This window comes from Saccopteryx bilineata, chromosome 5 (genome assembly GCF_036850765.1).
Source record: "Saccopteryx bilineata isolate mSacBil1 chromosome 5, mSacBil1_pri_phased_curated, whole genome shotgun sequence".
Classification (NCBI taxonomy): Eukaryota; Metazoa; Chordata; class Mammalia; order Chiroptera; family Emballonuridae; genus Saccopteryx; species Saccopteryx bilineata.
Genome location: NC_089494.1, coordinates 145,152,043 through 145,172,605, shown reverse-complemented (window position 1 = coordinate 145,172,605; position 20,563 = coordinate 145,152,043). Strand labels below are relative to the sequence as shown.

The window sequence follows — 20,563 nt, the reverse complement described above, 5'->3', positions numbered from 1 at the left end:
GCTCTACCGCTGAGCCAACCAGTCAGGGCTTAGAATAGTTTTTAATGTTGATTAAAACTGGACATACTGATATAAAATTGGCACACAGCATTGTTTGAGAGAGGGTTGATTTAGTACATAAAGGGAAAATGTCATCTTCCATTTTCGCATTTCAAGATAATTTCAGAAACATTAAAATTTCTACTTAATTGGGCAATTTCAACAAAATAGCCCTTTTAAATTTCATGATGTCATGAGCAAAAATAAGCAGTATAGCCCTTATTGTTTCTTCTCTGCGGTTTATTTTTTCCTTATTGCTATATCATTTGTTAAGGTTTATACAACAATTCCTGATCTATTATTTTTTTTAATGAGTTACTCACAGATAGTCTGCACAATCTATTTATTCTATTTAAAGACTTTTTTGGTGCATTCTTTCTTTTTTGTTTCTTCTCTTTTTATTTATTGAAGATGGCTTAATTCCCATTTTTATTTCTATAAAAATAAAGATAGTAATCATTATTGTCTAGACTTCTAAGTCTAGAAAAAAATAGACTTCAAGAGTTTGTCTCATTTGTAACTGCTGTGTTATGTTTACTATAGTTTCAATGTATCCTAATTTTTAACCTGTAAATATTAGAAATACTTGTCACATTAAGAGTTAGGATCTACTGATGTTCAAATTTTAAAAGTGTGACCTTGAGTTGACTCATAATAATCCATGTTTTCCATATATATTTCAACCAGAATGGTGAAGTTTCACATCCATTAAAAACTGCCAAATATTACTACATAGTAATCAACAATGATATTGTTAAGTATGTATTTAGCAGTGTGCTCATTAGTCTTCCTCCGGGTTTTCTATCTATAAGTCCACTTCTAAACAAGGATTAAAACAAAAAAACTATGAAAATAAACATATAATTACTATAAGTCCACTTCTAAACAAGGATTAAAACAAAAAAAACTATGAAAATAAACATATAATTAATTCCCTAGGAAAATAGTGCAAGAACAATTTCTATTTCTGAAATGATAGCCAACACTAACTGCATTCATGGTGCACCCATCTGTGTGATAAGTTTTCATTATCTAGCATTGGTGAGATCCTCTGAGAATCTATTGCTTTCATCATCAATTAGCCAGCAGTAGGACTGTCAATTCTCTTGTCATTTAACCCATCATTTAGCACTAAATGGATGTGATTTTAGGTGTTGTATGTCTTTCTTCCCTAATATTCACTGTCTTCTAGTTCATCTCCACCACCTGATTTTATCCTTTAAACAAGTTGAAATGAAAATCTAACACAGCAATCTCCTTTTTCTTTTTCAGATTCCTGTCTTGATCACACAGATAAGTTCGATCAATCACCCAGTGAAAGTGGGCCTGTCTGATGCATTTGTGGTCGTCCACAGGATACAACAAATTCCCAGTATGTAAAAGAAGGGTAATGGCAATGTCTGAGGCGCTGCTGGGGTAAAAGTTAAGGAGAGTATTCTGGGCATATGTTAGCTCTTTGAACAATGGCATTATTTAGATAAGTGCTGCTTTCTCATGATATTGTTTGGTTTATAACTTTTTACTGAGGTTTGCTTTCTCTTTCTATGTTGCTCTTGAACTAATAATTTAGGTAAAGTGAAATTAAATAGTCCAGGCAAGAGTGTGTAGTTTGGATTCTCTGGGATGGTTAGCTTGGTTGTGCAGATGTATTTCTTTTATTAATAACAATAAGAATATAAAAGAGAGACAGATTATTTTAATAATAGATGTATGACTTTTTTGTTTGGTTAAATACATTTTTGAGCAAATGAACAGCTTTGTGCCATTTTATGTTTACTATGTTTATATAAAACTGCTTGAGAGTCTAAGGAAAGTTAAAGAAAAAAATTAAATTGAGTTAAATAAGAAGTTTGGTGGAATTACATCTACCAGGGAAGGTGTGTGTATATATATATATATATATATATATATATATATATATTTGTTGTTGTTGTTTAAATCATTTTTGCTTATCTAGTCTAGATTGCATTTTGTAGACTAAAAACATATATGCTACTTTGGGTAGTTACTCATAATATTAGAAATTCAAAATGTGCCTGACCAGGCAGTGGAACAGGGATTAGAACGTTGGCCTGGGATGCCGAAGACCTAGCTTTGAAACCCTGAGGTCACTGGCTTGAGCACGGGCTCACTGGCTTGAGCATGGGATCTAAGACCTGACCCCTTGGTTGCTGGCTTGAGCAAGGGGTCACTGGCTCAGCTGGAGCCCCCTGGTCAAGGTACATATGAGAAAGCAATCAATGAACAACTAAGGTGCTGCAAATATGAGTTGATGCTTCTCATCTCTCTTCCTTGCTGTCTCTCTCTGTCTCTCTCTCTCTATCTCTATCTCTCGTGCATGTGTACTAAAAAAAGAACCAAAAAAGAAATTGAAAAATGTAAGTGCTATTCGTAGTAGTCTGATCATGTAAATAGCCATTGTTTGTTTGTGTTTTAGACATGCTTAAAGAAAGCAAGAGATGATAACAAAATGCACTTCAAGATTAGGTTATTTCTCTTTTTTTTTGTTCAAAGTTTTTTTATTTTATGATAGTGATAAAATGAAAATATCACGTGTTTAGTCTTGACTCGAGCTAGTTTTCTTTTTTTTTAAATAATTTTATTTTTTTAATGGGACGACATCAATAAATCAGGATACATATATTCAAAGATAAAAAGTCCAGGTTATCTTTTTTTTTTATGAGTAATTTTTTTTAAATTTTTTAAAATTTATTTATTCATTTTAGAGAGGAGAGAGAGAGGGGGAGAGATAGAGAGAGAGAGAGAGAGGAGAGAGACGGGGGGAGGAGCTGGAAGCATCAACTCCCATATGTGCCTTGACCAGGCAAGCCCAGGGCTTCGAACCGGCGACCTCGGCATTTCCAGGTCGACGCTTTATCCACTGCGCCACCACAGGTCAGGCAAGTCCAGGTTATCTTGTCATTCAATTATGTTGCATACCCATCACTCAAAGTCAGATTGTCCTCTGTCACATTCTATCTAGTTTTCTTTGTGCCCCTCCCCCTTTCCCTCTCCCTTTCCCCCCTCCCCCCAACCCCCCCCCCCCGTAACCACCACACTCTTATCAATGTCTCTTAGTCTCACTTTTATGTCCAACCTACATATGGAATAATGCAGTTCCTGGTTTTTCTGATTTACTTATTTCACTTCGTATACTGTTATCAAGATCCCACCATTTTGCTGTAAATGATCCGATGTCATCATTTCTTATGGCTGAGTAGTATTCCATAGGGTATATGTGCCACATCTTCTTTATCCAGTCATCTATTGACGGGCTTTTTGGTTGTTTCCATGTCCTGGCCACTGTGAACAATGCTGCAATGAACATGGGGCTGCAAGTGTCTTTACGTATCAATGTTTCTGAGATTTTTGGGTATATACCCAATAGGGGGATTGCTGGGTCATAAAGTAGTTCTATTTTCAGTTTTTTGAGGAACCACCATACTTTCTTCCATAATGGTTGTACTACTTTATATTCCCATCAACAGTGTATGAGGGTTCCTTTTTCTCCACAGCCTCTCCAACATTTGCTATTACCTGTCTTGTTAATAATAGCTAATCTAACAGGGGTGAGGCGGTATCTCATTGCAGTTTTGATTTGCATTTCTTTAATAGCTAAAGAAGATGAGCATCTTTTCATATATCTGTTGGCCATTTGTACTTCTTCCTGGGAGAAGTGTCTGTTCATATCCTCTTCCCATTTTTTTATTGGATTGTTTGTTTGTTTTTTGTTGAGTTTTATGAGTTCTTTGTATATTTAGGATATTAGGCCCTTATCTGAGCTGTTGTTTGAAAATATCATTTCCCATTTAGTTGGCTTTCTGTTTATTTTGCTCTCAGTTTCTCTTGCTGAGCAAAAACTTCTTCGTCTGATGTAGTCCCATTCATTAATTTTTGCCTTCACTTCTCTTGCCTTTGGAGTCAAATTCATAAAATGCTCTTTAAAACCCAGGTCCATGAGTTGAGTACCTATGTCTTCTTCTATGTACTTAATTGTTTCAGGTCTTATGTTTAGATCTTTGATCCATTTTGAGTTAATTTTAGTACAGGGGGACAAACTGTAGTCCAGTTTCATTCTTTCGCATGTGGCTTTCCAGTTTTCCCAGCACCATTTATTGAAGAGGCTTTCTTTTCTCCATTGTGTGTTGTTGGCCCCTTTATCAAAAATTATTTGACTATATATATGTGGTTTTATTTCTGGACTTTCTATTCTGTTCCATTGGTCTGAGTGTCTATTTTTCTGCCAATACCATGCTGTTTTGATTGTTGTGGCCCTATAATATAGTTTGAAGTCAGGTATTGTAATGCCCCCAGCTTCATTCCTTTTCTTTAGGATTGTCGAGCTAGTTTTCTTTAATTATGCCATTTCTCGTGTAGACAGTGAGTGGAGTAGACATTAGATTTTTCAGAGCAATAATTGGCTAGAAAGATTGTAGGGTTTATATTACAACAACAATTTTTAGAGTGGCATTAGTACGGGGCAGTTCTGCTGGGGAAGGCAGTTTCTATCGCCAACTCTGAACTTGTGGGAAACAACAGTGAAGGGAACTGTCAAATCAAGGCGGATATTCCAGAAGCAAAAGTGTACTGTAAACAAAGCAAGAATGTATTAATACATGTAGGCAACATAAAGACATTCTGACAGAACTCTTAAATATGAAGCTGAGTCCTGGGAAAGCCAACATGGACTCCTGTTGGAGTATTCTCACCTTCTTTCTTCCAGAGGTGTTAACTCAAACATGCTTTAGTCAATTATTGAGCAAGTAAAAGGAAATAATAGTTTTAGTTTATATGTGGTTTCTTTTCACCCATGAATTTTATTCCCAGCTTCCTCCGAAGGCATCTTAGTCCACACTGATGTTATGATGTAGTATTTATTGTTTAGAGAGAAAAAAACAAACCTAAAATACAAAAGAATTTTTAAAATTTTATTACTTACAATTTTAATATTTGAGTTTATCTAACATCTTAGATATGATAAAATTGTACCTTAATAAATTATTAAATTGTCCCTAAATGCAATTTTGCATCCCTTGTTATACTATAATAAAATAAGCATTATGTTTATTGGGGAAAATATCTTTCCCCAAAATCAATTTTATCAAATAAATTGGCAAAACTTATATGGATTTTGAGAACAGACTGTCTTAAATTTGGGATTCAGCATTAATCTAAAAAAATTACTCAAGGTTTGAGTTCAGAGAAAAGCTTTTCTCACGCAAACTCATGCTGGAGCAACTGTGAGGTACTTACTGACTTCACTGAGAAAATTAGCCAAAAAGGAATGACAGTTCGGAATTTCTAATCCACTCACTCATACTGTTACGATGAGACCATATTTCAACAAGAAAAAAAAACTGGAATAGGTGTGTTTTACTTGATAATCTTTTGGGGAACACGCATATTTTAAATCCCCATTTATAGTGTAAGAGTATCTGTTACATGAGCTTCTGCATAAGAGGAGAGATAGGTTGTTTGTAGTCTCAGCTAAAAAAAAAAGTAGTTAGTATACTTATTTACACCAAAGATTAGGCTAACCCAAGATTAGCATACTACAAGTTATAGGAGTTCATCTCTGTTATCCCTTTTTCTTCTCCTAAGTAAAGGAAAAACTGATCATTATCCTAAGTAGGAGGCAGTTTCATTTCTTGTGTATTTCCTGGTGCATTACATAGGACCTGGTTCTCATAAGATCAATTTTCTTCCCTTTTACTCATTTTGGTTACATGGAGTATAGAACCTAGATCCTTGGCTTAATCTAGCCATGGCAAACTAAGAACACAAGCTACAATCTTGAGCATAATTTTCCCAGTGGGACCACAGTTGCTATACTTTTAAGCAGATTTGATGAAGGTTTGGTGAAGCATTCAAAAAAATATAAGGCAAGTTTAATTTATTTATTATGAAGATTTCTCGCCACCACTTCATTATAACAGGAACAACAAAAAATTATTTTTAATTTTTAAAAACTTTTAAATAGTAAATGAATTTAATGTAACTTTTAAGAATAATTTATTAATATAGCCTTTATCTTTCCAAAGAGGTCAGGTGATCTGATAGTTTAAAATATCAAAGGGAATCCAGGCAGTGTTAGTAAATTAGTAAGGAGTTCTGAGGTTACAAGGGAAAAATTCCTTTGCTTCTTAAAAAAGTAAAAAGAAAGAAAGAAAAGAAAAAATCTATGGTTAAAATTAAGCCTTATATTTAAAAAATAAAATAAAAGATAAATTTTAATTAAAAGTCCAGAAAGCATAAGGGACACTGTAGTGGATTTGCTACTAGATCAGGCATTTTATTTTTTTTTCTATAATTTTTATTATCTACAAAATGAATGTGTCTATAGCATGCAGTACCTGGCACAAAGTAAGCACTATATTGCACTATATTTGTATTTATATTTATTGCTTATTCATTATCATCAACATCATTACTTTAAAAAGACAGTGGTGCTAACATGAGGACACCCAGGCCAAGGGCTCCTTGAGTAGGTCCACAGGGGATTCCCGCTAAGAAACACCATCACTCCCTCTCTGAAACTCATTCTTTAGAACCATGACATTTTTTGTTTTTCTGTCTTGTCATCTCTCTGTATGTACGGTTCTCTCCATTACCTTTTCTTTTTCATAAACTATTCTGTAGAACTTTAGAACCACAGAAATCAGCTGATTTGGTCAAATCAAGGACAGATGTGAAAAACAGGTCTGCACGCAATGAGTTTGGTATTTCATTGCAGAAATACCAGTGTAAAAACATACTTGGGATTTTAATTAGCAAGCAAAGTGCATGCTAATTCAGAGGAATTTCTAAACCATCAGACTACAAAAAGACTACACAAAGAAAAATATTTGAATTGTTTATAAATCTGTTAATGCAAAAAAATAACAGTCAGTGTTAACATTGATCTGCAGCCAATCTTTGTTTACAGTATATACACACACATTAAGAAAACTGACATTATGCTATAATTATTTTTTCTACCTTTTTTTTTTTTTTTTACATTGTTAAGTTCTTGTCTAAAATGTGGTCATTAATAGGTACAATAAATTCCTTTGTTTTATAATTTATGTAACCTATCTTAGCACTGGTTTGCCATGTAGGTTGCTTATTGTATTATTTATCAGTAAAACAGTGCTGAAAATCATTTTAAATTTTTACACATATCTGATTCTTAAAAAAGTGAGTGTGCAGCCATTGAATGTCAATTTTTTATGTACTTTGATAAATTCCTTTGGATACAGGTTGTACTAATTTACTCCCCTACCAGCGTTATATTCCATTCCATTTCCCCAAATGCTATCAGACACAATTATAATTTCTTAAACTTTGCTAAGTTGATATGAAGAACGTGATATTTCATTGTTTCTCTAATTCTTTTAATTACCAGAAAGTTTTAATGTTGTCATATATTCATAGGCCATGCATAGTTTTCATAACTTCTCATTAAAGAGCTCTCTTAAGGAAGACTTTGTCAGCCTCAGCTTCTGTCCCTGCAGATCCCCTTCCGCAGTGTGCAGTTTGCAAGGTTTTCTTGGATAAATGTGCAGTTCTTACTAGTGCCATTCATACTTGTTTGTTTCTCTCCCTCCTATTTAACATTTTGAATTTCAATCTTAATCTTCTAGGAGTTGACCTTCCCATCCAGCCTCACCTTTTGTCCACTCTCTGACCTTAATGAGCATAACATTTTCAGCAATAAACCCTGAAAATCCACTCATGACTTTCTGGTTCTTTTATTTCGAAACCTAAGGCTCTGTCATTTTAGTAATGGGAATGTTACGTTCACTAGCACATGCTAGATACCAGTCTGGGAGGCAGCTGAGCTAACTTGAAATGGTTCTACTACAAGTCATGATACTATTTCTGAATCCCTTAGAGCAGGGTAGTCAACCTTTTTATACCTACCACCCACTTTTCTATCTCTGTTAGTAGTAAAATTTCCTAACCGCCCACCGGTTCCACAGTAATGGTGATTTATAAAGTAGGGAAGTAACTTTACTTTATAAAATTTATAAAGCAGAGTTACAGCAAGTTAAAGCATATAATAATAATAATTACTTACCAAGTACTTTATGATGGATTTTCGCTAAATTTGGCAGAATAAATTTTTATAAAACAACTTACTATAGTTAAATCTATCTTTTTATTTATATAATACTTTAGTTGCTCTGCTACCGCCCACCATGAAAGCTATAATGCCCACTAGTGGGCGGTAGGGACCAGGTTGACTACCACTGCCTTAGACTTTCTACTTTATTCTTCTCACTAGCAGTAAATTAATCTGGGTCTTTCATACACTTCAATACCTTTCTCATCTGGATCTGCTGTTTTAAATTTTTATTTTTTTATTTTATTTTTTTATTACAGAGACAGAGAGTGAGTCAGAGAGAGGGATAGTCAGGGACAGACAGACAGGAACGGAGAGAGATGAGAAGCATCAATCATTAGTTTTTCATTGCGCGTTGCAACATCTTAGTTGTTCATTGATTGCTGTCTCATATGTGCCTTGACTGTGGGCTTTCAGCAGACCGAGTAACCCCTTGCTGGAGCCAGCGACCTTGGGTTCAAACTGGTGGGCTTTTGCTCAAACCAGATGAGCCCTTGCTCAAGCTGGCGATCTCGGGGTCTCGAACCTGGGTCCTCTGCATCCCAGTCCAACGCTCATTCCACTGCGCCACCGCCTGGTCAGGCTGTTTTAAATTTCTTGACATTGGTCATGCTACCATGTGCCTTTGCTTTGTTGGTTATTATTCACAACTCAGTAAAAAAATTGGCATTTAAAAAAATGATACTGACAACTAATTTGGAAAAAATATACTTTTTAAACATTTAGAGGTTCAGTGAACTCTTTTTAAAATTTTTTTCATTAATTTTAATTTATTGTGTTAACATGGATTCAAGTGTCCTACTCAACATTCTACCCTCACCCTCCATGTCCCCATTACACCCTTTTTGCCCCCTTCTCCCTAGCTCCCTACCCCCTTCCCTCTGGGGTATGCTGTCCTGTTATCTGTATATGTTATGTATATATAATTTCATTAATCGCTTCATCTTCTCTGATCCTATCACCTTCTCCCCCTTCCCTCTGACAGCTGTCCCTCTGCTCCCTGTGACCCGCCTCTACCTGTATTCTGATCCTCAGTTCACTTTGTTCATTAGATTCCACATATAAGTGAAATCATATGATATTTGTCTTTCTCTGCCTGGGTTATTTCACTTAGCATAATAATCTCCAGGTCTCCATGCCATTGCAAAATGTATTATTTCCTTCTTTTTTTGTGGCTGATTAGTATTCCATTGTGTATATGTACCACAGCTTTTAATCTACTAGTCCCCTGATGGACACTTGGGCTGTGATCAGGGAAGATGCTTGATATGATTTCAGTCTTCTTAAATTTATTGAAACTTGTTTTGTGTTCAAACATGTGGTCTGTCCTAGAGAATGTATCATGAGCACTTGAAAAGAATGTATATTCTGCAGCTTTGGGGTGAAGGTTTTGAAGATATCAGTTAAATTCAGTTAATCTAGTGTGTCATTTAAGGCCACTGTTTCTTTGTTAATTTTCTGTCTGGAGGATCTATCCATTGATGTTAGTGGGGTATTAAAATCCCCTACTACTATAGTATTGCTGTCTATCTCACCCTTTATGTCCATCAAAATGGACATTTTGCGTTCTATATTTAGGTGCTCCTATATTAGGTGCATAAATATTTACAATGGTTATATCCTCCTGTTTATAAATGGATCGCTCCCTTTATCATTATGTAGTGACCTTCTTTATCCCTTACTATAGCCTTTGTTTTAAAGGCTATTTTGTCAGATACAAGTATTGCCACCCCAGCTTTTATTCATTTCCATTTGCATGAAATACTTTATTCCATCCATTCACTTTCAGTCTATGTATATCTTTTGTTCTGAGGTGGGTCTCTTCTAGACAGCATATGTATGGGTTTTGTTTTCTTATCCATTCAGCTACCCTATGTCTTTTGATTGGAGCATTTAATCCATTTACATTTAAGGTTATTATTGACATGTACTTATTTATTGACATTTTAGTCTTTAAATCTACAACCCTCTTTTTCTCAAATTACTTTTTTTTTTCCTTTCCTCTTTTTACTTCAGTCCATTTAACATTTCTTGCAGTACCAGTTTGCTTGTAATGAATTCCTTGAGTTTTGTTTTGTGTTTTTGTGTGTGTGTGTGTCTGGAAAGCTTTTTATTTCTCCTTCAATTTAAATGATAGCCTTCCTGGATAAAGTAGTCTTGGTTGTAGGTTCTTGTTTAGCATCACTTTGAAAATTTCTTGCCAATCCCTTCTGGCCTCAAGTGTTTCTGTTGGGAAGTCAGATGTCATCCTGATGGGGGCTCCTCTGTTGTTAATTAACTACTTTTTTCTTGAAGCTTTTAGTAGTCTTTCTTTGTCTCTTAACTTTAGCATTTTAATTATGATGTTCCTTGGTGTAAGCCTCCTTGGGTTTCTCTTTAATTGGACTCTGTGCTTCTTGAACTTGTTTGACATTTTCCTTCATCAATTTAGGGAAATTTTCAGCTATGATTTCTTCAAACAGGTTATTTAACCCTTGTTCATTCTCTTCTCCTTCAGAAACCCCTATGATGAGGATGTTGTTTTTCTTCATGTTACCACAGAGCTCTCTTAGAGTTTCCACAGTCTTTTTGTACCTTCTTGTTTATCTACTTCTGTACTTATGTTTATCTTGTCTTCTAAATTACTGATCCAATCCTCTGCTTCATCCAGCCTGCTGTTGATTCTGGTGCAGTCTTTATTTTTTATATTGTATTTATCATTTCTGACTGGTTCTTTTTTATGATTTCAATGTCCTTTTTGATGCTTGCTATTTTTTTTTTTACTTCAGTGCTCATTATGTCCATCCATTGTTGCTCAAAGATCCTTGAACATCTTAAAAATCATTATTTTAAACTCTGTATCTGTTAGTTTGGTTACTTCCATTTCATTTAGTTCTTTTTCTGGGGATTTCTCTTGTTGATTCATTTGGGTCACATTTCTTTATCTGCCCATTTTGTCTGTGTTAGATAGCTCTGTCTGGCTTTGAAATTTTTGTGGGTCTTTATGAGGAAAATAAATAAATTAGTGGTTCTGACCTCCATGCCACCTTTTTTCCTTGTTCCAGGAATACTTCTTGAGGGTACTATTTTCCCTCCTCTTTATGTGAGTATTGAATGCAGTTGGTCCTTTCATGGGTATGGTTATTCCTTCAGGCTGGCTGCTTCTAAGGATCAACCTTAATTATGTATATTACACACTGTGTAAAGTCTCTCCTGTTGGGCATATTTATTCTTCCCAGTGTCTGGTGCCTGCTACACTCCTCCTTTGGGCATGTTGCTTGTATAGCTAGCTGAGTCTAAGGTTGGTGCTGTCTACCACCCACTACCAATTATGTTGGTTTTAGATCTTCTTGCATTGGTGTCAGCTGTCATTTGTAACCGCTGTGGACTACCTGTCTGCAGCTACTGCTCTTTTTGCCATCTGTGTCCGCATTTTCTGTGCTTGGGTAGTATGGGAGGGGCCAACCTGTGTATAAGGATCAGCTTCCTCCTGCTTAGAGCTGACAGCAACTCCATAAAAGCCCCAAGCTCCATATAATTTGCCTCCACTTTTCAGCTGCTCCACTTCCTCTTACAGCTGCTTGATCTTCCCACAGAGTCTTGTTTAGAAAGACTAGTGTGAGCCCAGACCGACCTCACCCAACCAAACCCTCAGCAGGTTGCAAGCTTGTTGGGTTATGGCAACTGAGGTCGGGAATACAACATTAGTGGGACCCTCTACTTCATGGGTCTCTTGGTCAGGAGCTCAGTATGGGTAATGTGGCCCGTACTCCTGAGCCTAACCCCTCAGTTACTGTTGGATATTCACATTTTATTTCTCCCCAACAAGGTGAGCAGCAGATTCAGATTGAGTGTGGCCAACAGTCCTCTCTGCAGAAGTTCTTATAGCTGGTGAGACTCTGCTCTTAGGGAGAAAGACTGAGAAAGTCCTCTCCTGGGCTAACTGTGCCCCTCCAGAAAGTGGCTAAGCTCCTTGGCCAGATCTAACAATAGGATCATGGGAGCCACACTTTAAATTTTCATACTCTAAGCTTCTCTCTCTTTCCCCTGTGGAATGTAGCCCAACAGGGCAGAATATCCAGCACCCTGGCCGGCTGACTGTGAAGCTCCACCCTATCTAATACACATGAGCCGCTGTGCCAGTGCTGATCAGAGAGTAGAACTAGCCTTACTTGGGCCAGGTGTGAGGAGCCCTTCCTTTAGATACCATTCAAGCAAGGGTTGTTAGGTCCTGAACCAATGCTCTACACAGCTGGCCACTGGATGTGCCAGACCTGGGCCTCCCTGGCAGGAACTCTGCACAGACCAGTAGGAGACACTTCCCGTGACTGGACCTCAGCAATCTTCTTGGAACTATAAGCAATCCAGAGTTTGTGGCTGCCTCTGCTGGGCCCAGGTGCTCATGGAAATAGCAAGCTGCACACCTACACTGTCTTTTACCCACTTGGGGCCTGGGGGGTGGTCCACTTAAAAGACCAAGGTTCCCTGAGTCCCGCCTCTGCAGCCTCTGTCTGTTGGCTGCTTGTTGGGCTCAGCCACTGAAAAAAAACCTCTGGTAAAATCTAGAGCCTGCAGCAATTCAGGGATTAGGAAGGGTGGTGGGTGTGGCTCTGACCCTGGCCCCAGGTGTCAGTCTGTCCAGACTTTTCTCACAGACCTCAGTAGGGTGTGGCCACAAGAATCCAGCGAGTGTGTCCTCTGAGATTCAGGCGTGTGGTCTGCTCGCTCTCCGGACAGTTTCTACCATGAGGTAGAAGCACCAATCTTAGATTTGGGAGCACGTGGGGGGAAGGTCTGTCCTCACCATCAGAAAACTGAGTCACTGACATACCCACTACTTCCTGACATCTCAGTGCGACCCCATCTCCATGATTGGGTAGGAGAGATTCCTGAGGTAGAGCAGCTGCTTTTCCTCAGTGTGATGCCGCTCACAGGGGACTGCTCCACCCAAGAAAGATGGCGGCTGCAGTATTAGAGAATGACTCAGCACAGGAATTCCAGTGGCTGTCTCCCACAGTGTCTCTCCCTAGGCCTCCACTTTATACTCTCTTAATGCATCTTTATTCCTCTCAGCTCTCCCTCCACTGGAGCCCTGAGTAAGTGGCTGTGAACAAGATTTTCTGTGTGGGCCCTTTATGATGGAGCCTAAATCTCCAAGAGCTCTATGTCTTTCTTGCAGACAGAAACCCAGCTCTTTTCACCTCCAAATGCTGTTTGGGTGCCTCTTTTAGGCTCTGGGGCTTTAGACTGGGGCTCCGGGCCTGGACCTGAGGACCCACACCTCTCAAGGCGACCCTCCACCAGAGAGAGTTCCTCCCGACCCTTAGGTGCAGCTTGCCCCTGGGAGCAGGCAGCCCTTTCCGCGTCTCCACTCTTCCTTCCAGTCTCGGTGTGGCTTCTTCTGTGATCCTTGGTAATAGACTCCTTTTCATTTAGTCCAGTGGTAGTCAGCCTGGTCCCTACTGCCCACTAGTGGGCATTCCAGCTTTCATGGTGGGCGGTAGCGGAGCAACCAGAGTATAAATAAAAAGATAGATTTAACTATGGTAAGTTGTTTTATAAAGATTTATTCTGCCAAACTTAGCGAAAATCTGATATAAAGTACTTGGTAAGTAATCATTATTATATGCTTTAACTTGCTGTAACTCTGCTTTATAAATTTTATAAAGTAAAGTTACTTCCCTACTTTATAAATCACCATTACTACGGAACCGGTGGACGGTTAGGAAATTTTACTACTAACAGAGATACAAAAGAGGGCGGTAGGTATAAAAAGGTTGACTACCCCTGGTGTAGTCCAAAGTCAGTTTTTCAAGATGATTATTCTTAAATTAAGTTGTAATCCAATTTTGTCCTGGGAGGTGGCAGTTGGAACGTCTGCTTACTCTGTAACCATCTTGGAATCCTCAGTGAAGTCTTTGAGTAACATTATATATAGTTTGCCATATATGGGCTCTATATAAGGTTACAAATCAGGCAGTAGTTTTCCAAAGAACTTGATCAAAATTATGTTTACAGACTAGAAAAGAAATCAACAAAAACAGAGATTTGCTTTTTACTATGAAAACTGTCTTAAGCTTTAATTCTCAAAAATTATAATGTTACATAGACCAGTACTGTTCAATAGAACTTCTACACTGATGAAATTGTCTAAATCTGAACTATTCTGTATGGTCTCACTATCTACATGTGGCTACTATGTTCTTGACATGAAGCTAGTAAAATAGGAATGGAATTTTTAATTGAATTTAATTAATATTAAAGTCATGCATGTGACTACTAGTTAGATTGGACAGGGTGTCAATAAATCATACACATATTTAAATAAAATTAATTTTCAAATTTCAACTATAATATATACATAAACAGATTTTTGGCTTCTTTGACCGACCTTTAAATGGTCTTTGAATTTTAGATATGATTAAATAATATATTTTAAATTAAGCATTCCATTATAACTAATTTACTCCATAGAACACAATATGTAGTTTTGATTTGGTGGTAGCAATTATAGTATTAATAATAAAATGTTGACAAACTAAAAAATCAATAAAAAACTTGAAGATTACTAATCTTTCATAATAGTTTATATAACCCAATTAAAACTCTTTCAGATGAACCGAGCCTCAGTGATTATTTTTAAAGTTATCAGGTTCTTTTCATTCATTTAAGGACAGATCAATCAGATCCTTCAGTGACCTGTGTCACTTTACCTCCTCTCTTCTCAAAATGAAAAACACTTCAAATTATTCATTTCTCAGAAGATGAAATTGCTTTTTTGTGGGGCACAGCTTCATTGGTTCTTAGGTTTTCAAGCATGCACCAACTCACTCAGAGCTCAGCAAAAGGAAAAAGTAAATATCATGACAATTTCACCCATCAAATATTCTTTTCTAAAACTCTTCCAAGATAGAAAGCATTATACAAAGTGTTATTTTTATCCTTTTTTTTTTTTTTTTTTTTTTTTTTTTTAACAAAGAGAGAGTCAGAGAGAGGAGGGATAGATAGGGGCAGACAGACAGGAACAGAGAGAGATGAGAAGCATTAATCATTAGTTTTTTGTTGCGACACCTTAGTTGTTCACTGATTACTTTCTTGTATGTTACTCAGCAGACTGAGTAACCCCTTGCTCAAGCCAGCAACCTTGGGTCCAAGGTGGTGAGCTTTGCTCAAACCAGATGAGCCCACGCTCAAACTGGTGACCTCAGGGTCTCCAACCTGGATCTTCCGCATCCCAGTCCAATGCTCTATCCACTGTGCCACCGCCTGGTCAGGCTTATTTTTATCATTTTTATCATTTCTAATATATCCTATTTGATAGACCCTGACCTGGTTTTTAAAAAGAAACAAAAGTTTAAGAATTTTCAGATATTGGAAATTGCTGATTGGTTCATTTTAACATATTGGAGAGTTTTCTTAGCATTTCTATGAACAAAAAAATAAATAAGAATTTCTACAGGGACTTGTGATTAAATTGTTCCCTGTTGTTTCTATTTATTCATTTATTGACTTTTTATTCTATACCTATCTCAGATAACATAAACATTACCTGGTATATAGGTATATCCCTCGATTTATTTAATAATATTTGAATTATTTTATTTCTAGTATAAAATTCTAAAAGTCACAGAAAATAATTTAATACATTTTTCAAAATTCAAGACATTTCAACATTAAGTTATTCAATAAATATCTATAGGGTACATATTAGGCTAGGGTTTATTGGTTAGAGAAGAGAAACTCAGCTTAATGTTTTTTATTTTATTAAAAATTGTGAATCAAAAGTTCATCTAGTCAAAACAGTTCTCAAAAATAGCCTATACTGGCCCTGACTAGTTGCTCAGTGGATAGTGTTAACCTAGCTTATGGATGGCCCTGGTTCAATTCCCAGTCAGGGCACACAGGAAAAGCAACCATCTGATTATCACCTCCCCTTCTCTCCTTGTTGCCCTCCCATAGCCAGTGGCCCAGTTGGTTAAAGTGTGGCCCCAGGCACTGAGGCATATCAGTCTCAGGCACTAAAAATAGCTTGGTACTTGAGCCTCTTCCCTAGACAGGAGTTGTTGGGTGGATTCTGGTGGAGCAAATGCAGGAATCTGTCTCACTATCTCTGCTACTTATTTGTTTTTATTTATGTGTGTGTGTGTGTATGTGTGTGTACATATACACACACATATATAGATATATTCTAAACTGAATTTTTCTATCAAGTTATATCTGCCATTTTTGTTTTAAATTATGACAATAGAGATTAGATTTTCCACTTTTTTTACAGTTTCCTTTAAAATTATTTTACTTTTTTCCTATTACATTATGATTATTTCTATTTTAACTTATGCTCCCCTACAATACAAAGAATATTTCTATTTTTAACTAATACTCATTGCCTATATTAATAAACATGTCCACATGCTAATTTTTCCAATTGCACGTTGCTATAGGAAATTTAGTTTCTTAAAAAATATAGTGTTAGTTCCTCGTTTAAGTGCCAAGTTTCTGAGTAATTTAGCACTGAAAGCTTGCCAAAACCTTGATTTTAAAATAAAAAAATTTGCTGTTTTTACCCAGTTTTATTTTATAAAGTTTAATCTTTCTTTTCACTTAGAAAAAAAATTAATGACATTACAAATGTACATTACAGAAATCTCCTCATAAATCTCAAGAGTAGCTAAACGTATCCCCCTTGTGGAAGCTCCATGTTCAGAGAGTAAGTCCTTGGGCCAGTGGGAACCATGGTGTTAGTTGAGCCTCCGAAACACAGGTTAACCCACTGGAACAATACAGTGACCATTTACAGACCTGTTCTTGGGCAAAGTGATTACTGAAGGAGTTCAGGAAATGCATCTTGGTTAAGCCATTAGAAAATATATGTGGAAGAAGGACAAAAGTGAAGTTTTTTAAGTGTCTGATTTTCTTTTTGAAAGCTCAAATAACATCTAAAATCTGGCCATTTGGTTTTAGCAGTATCCCAAAACTCTGTAAGCAGTGAGGCAATGATGAGAGGAATATCTAAACGGTTCAGTTTAGCACTTCATAGTCACCTAAATTTTATGTTGCCTTATCCAATGCAAATTACATTACTATTTAATAGAGTGAGTAGTATAGAGGAAAGTTTTTTAAAAGTTTGAGGCAAAAGCATCTTCAATATGTAGATGCTTTATTTGACAACTAAAACTAGCTAATTCTATTAATGCAGTGCATTTTTGTGTGGAAAGCTTATAATTGCTGAAACAGTGCACTTCTTTTTTCAAGAGTCTGTTTTTATCTTGAGTCTGTGCTGGGTATGAAATTGTAATTGTACATTATATGCTATTTACATTAAAGAGTGTTCAGTAAATGGTATTGTGTGGTAGGCTCAATTGGAACTGGAAAGGAAAATAAGAAATATTCATTCAGACCAATCATTAAGCATTGGCAATGCATACATAACGATATGTTAGCAAATCATTTACATGACAATGCAGACAAGCTATTAAAATGTTTATATAAATATAAGAACCAGCCAATATAGGAAATTACTCATACATTTTCTATGTGAATGTTAGCTTTCAAGACAAGCTAATAGACTAGATCATGTTTAGTCATGCCACGGGGTACTCATTAAACTGTGATTATTTTGGCTAGAGTTAATATCGATTGGAGAGGATTCCTGGTGTTTTTTGTAGGATCACTCTATTTCTCCTGCAGATATTGCTCAGAATTAAAAAAAATGCAATTCAGTAATTAAATTTTGAATCATATCACCTGAAGATTTTGATTACTGAACTTATTTTTTGTTCATCTGCTCAGAGATTTGTTTTCTTTTTTAATTTTAAAAGCTCTTAATGGTCATGATGGTTGATTTTGGTTTTTTAAAGTTGTAAGAGGACAGTTGAAGCTGTATCGTTAGTATGACTGAATGTATGATACATTACTTTGTCTGACTTTCCAAACACAATGCATGGGCTAAATACGTTTCTGGAATCAAATGAAAGCTTCTAGTATTGGCAGGAGCTACCAGGAACAGATTCTTAATTACTTGTCGTTGACAGGAGTATCTTTGAAATGCAACAGAAATGGCCATTTGAAAGCTCTCTTTAATTGGCAGGTCATCAAATAAAATTTATTCTCATTAATTTTGGTTTTGTTAATCTCCTCCCCATAGTTGGAGGTGTCTGGTAGGTGATGGAACAAGCATAGCCGAAAAAGGGGTACTTTTTCCCTTTACCCCATAGGCATGATCAATAATTAACTCCCAGAGTCTTCACAGACATTATGTTAGTAGTTTGAATTTTTCAAAGTATGATATGAAATGAAAAGAAAAGTAGTATTTTCAGCATCTGCTAAAATAATTGATACTTTGTGAACTTTAGGACAAAGACTCAAAACCTCCATCTCAGTGGCAAGGTCATATCATTTATTTATTTCTGAGAAGTAAATTGCTTAGCACAATACATGGTAAATTAATATGTTGGAATGCATCCTATTTAGACAAAAGCAGAAGCTGAATAATCTTTTTATATGCCTTAAAATTAAATAAAGAAGAAGACATGATTCATGTGCCTCATGAAGTCAACGTGTTTTCAAAAGTCTGATAAACTTAACCTGTGAATATTCTGCATGCATCTTCTATTTACACCAAGAGAAATTCATTGGATTAGGGTTCTAAACAGTGTTTTCTAATCTGATAAGCCTGATGCTATATTCAGTGATTAGCTCTAGACTCATTCTTAACCCCAAGAATTTATTTTGGGCAGTGCTCTCCCCATTCCTCTTCTGGAATAGAATTTCATGGTGAATAATGAGAAATGGGTGGAAGGATGTGAGTGGAGAAAAGAAGAGATGTTTGTATGTTGTAAGTAGATGTTTGGTTTTCCTCCTGGATGTATCCATATCTACATTTCATAAACACTTTTACTAAATGCCAGTGCACTGTCTTCTGAGTCATTATAATATTTATGCTTTATGTCCTAAAGAAGATCATTGTTGGGTCTATTAACTTTAATCAAAATTGAATTTTTTCTAAGATAAGTCAGAAGACAAATCTCTAGAAGCCCATTCAAGGCCTTAGTGTGATTTCAGTGAGTTTATTTATTTTATTTTATTTTTTATAAATAAATTTTTATTAATGTTAATGGGGTGACATATATTCAAATAAAACATGTCCAGGTTACCTTGTCATTCAATTATGGTGCATACCCATCACCCAAAGTCAGATTGTCCTCCATCACCTTCTATCTAGTTTTCTTTGTTCCCCTCCCCTTTCCCCTTCCCCTCTCCCTCCTACCTTCCCGCACCACACCCTTCCCCCCACCCTGGTAACCACCATACTATTGTCCACCATACTAATGTCTCTTAGTCTCATTTTTATGTCCCACCAATGTATGGAATCATGTAGTTCTTGGTATTTTCTGATTTACTTATTTCACTCTGTTTAATGTTATCAAGATCCCAACATTTTGTTGTAAATGATCCGATGTCATCATTTCTTATGGCTGAGTAGTATTCCATAGGGTATATGTGCCACATCTTCTTTATCCAGTCTTCTATTGAAGTGCTTTTTGGTTGTTTCCATGTCTAGGCCACTGTGAACAATGCTGCAATGAACATGGGGCTACATGTGTCTTTACGTATCAATGTTTCTGAGTTTTGGGGGTATATACCCAGTAGAGTGATTGCTGGGTCATAAGATAGTTCTATTTTCAGTTTTTTGAGGAACCACCATACTTTCTTCCATAATGGTTGTACTACTTTACATTCCCACCAACAGTGAATGAGGGTTCCTTTTTCTCCACAGCCTCTCCAACATTTGCTATTACCCGTCTTGTTGATAATAGCTAATCTAACAGGTGTGAGGTGGTATCTCATTGTAGTTTTGATTTGCATTTCTCTAATAGCTAAAGAAGATGAGCATCTTTTCATATATCTGTTGGCCATTTGTATTTCTTCCTGGGAGAAGTGTCTGTTCATGTCCTCTTCCCATTTTTTTTATTGGATTGTTTGTTTGTTTGTTTGTTGTTGAGTTTTATGAGTTCTTTGTATATTTTGGATATTAGGCCCTTATCTGAGCTGTTGTTTGAAAATATCATTTCCCATTTAGTTGGCTGTCTGTTTATTTTGTTGTCAGTTTCTCTTGCTGAGCAAAAACTTTTTAGTCTGATGTAGTCCCATTCATTTATCTTTGCCTTCACTTCTCTTGCCTTTGGAGTCAAATTCATAAAATGCTCTTTAAAACCCAGTTTCATGAGTTTAGTACCTATGTCTTCTTCTATGTACTTTATTGTTCCAGGTCTTATATTTAGATTTTTGATCCATTTTGAATTAATTTTTGTACTAGGGGACAAACTGTAGTCGAGTTTCATTCTTTTGCATATGGCTTTCCAGTTTTCCCAGCACCATTTATTGAAGAGGCCCTCTTTTCTCCATTGTGTGTTGTTGGCCCCTTTATCGAAAATTATTTGA

At 36.3% G+C, this 20,563-nt stretch overlaps 1 protein-coding gene across 3 annotated transcripts in view; it reads left to right on the top strand.

The window, feature by feature from the left end:
* Positions 1 to 20,563, top strand: part of PLXDC2 (plexin domain containing 2) — a 521,092-nt gene that overhangs the window by 370,506 nt on the left and 130,023 nt on the right. For all 3 annotated transcript variants that reach the window (XM_066233239.1, XM_066233238.1, XM_066233237.1), the window contains one exon: positions 1,312 to 1,411. In XM_066233239.1, coding sequence (XP_066089336.1) covers positions 1,312 to 1,411 — 100 coding nt within the window. The remainder of the gene's footprint in view (positions 1 to 1,311; positions 1,412 to 20,563) is intronic.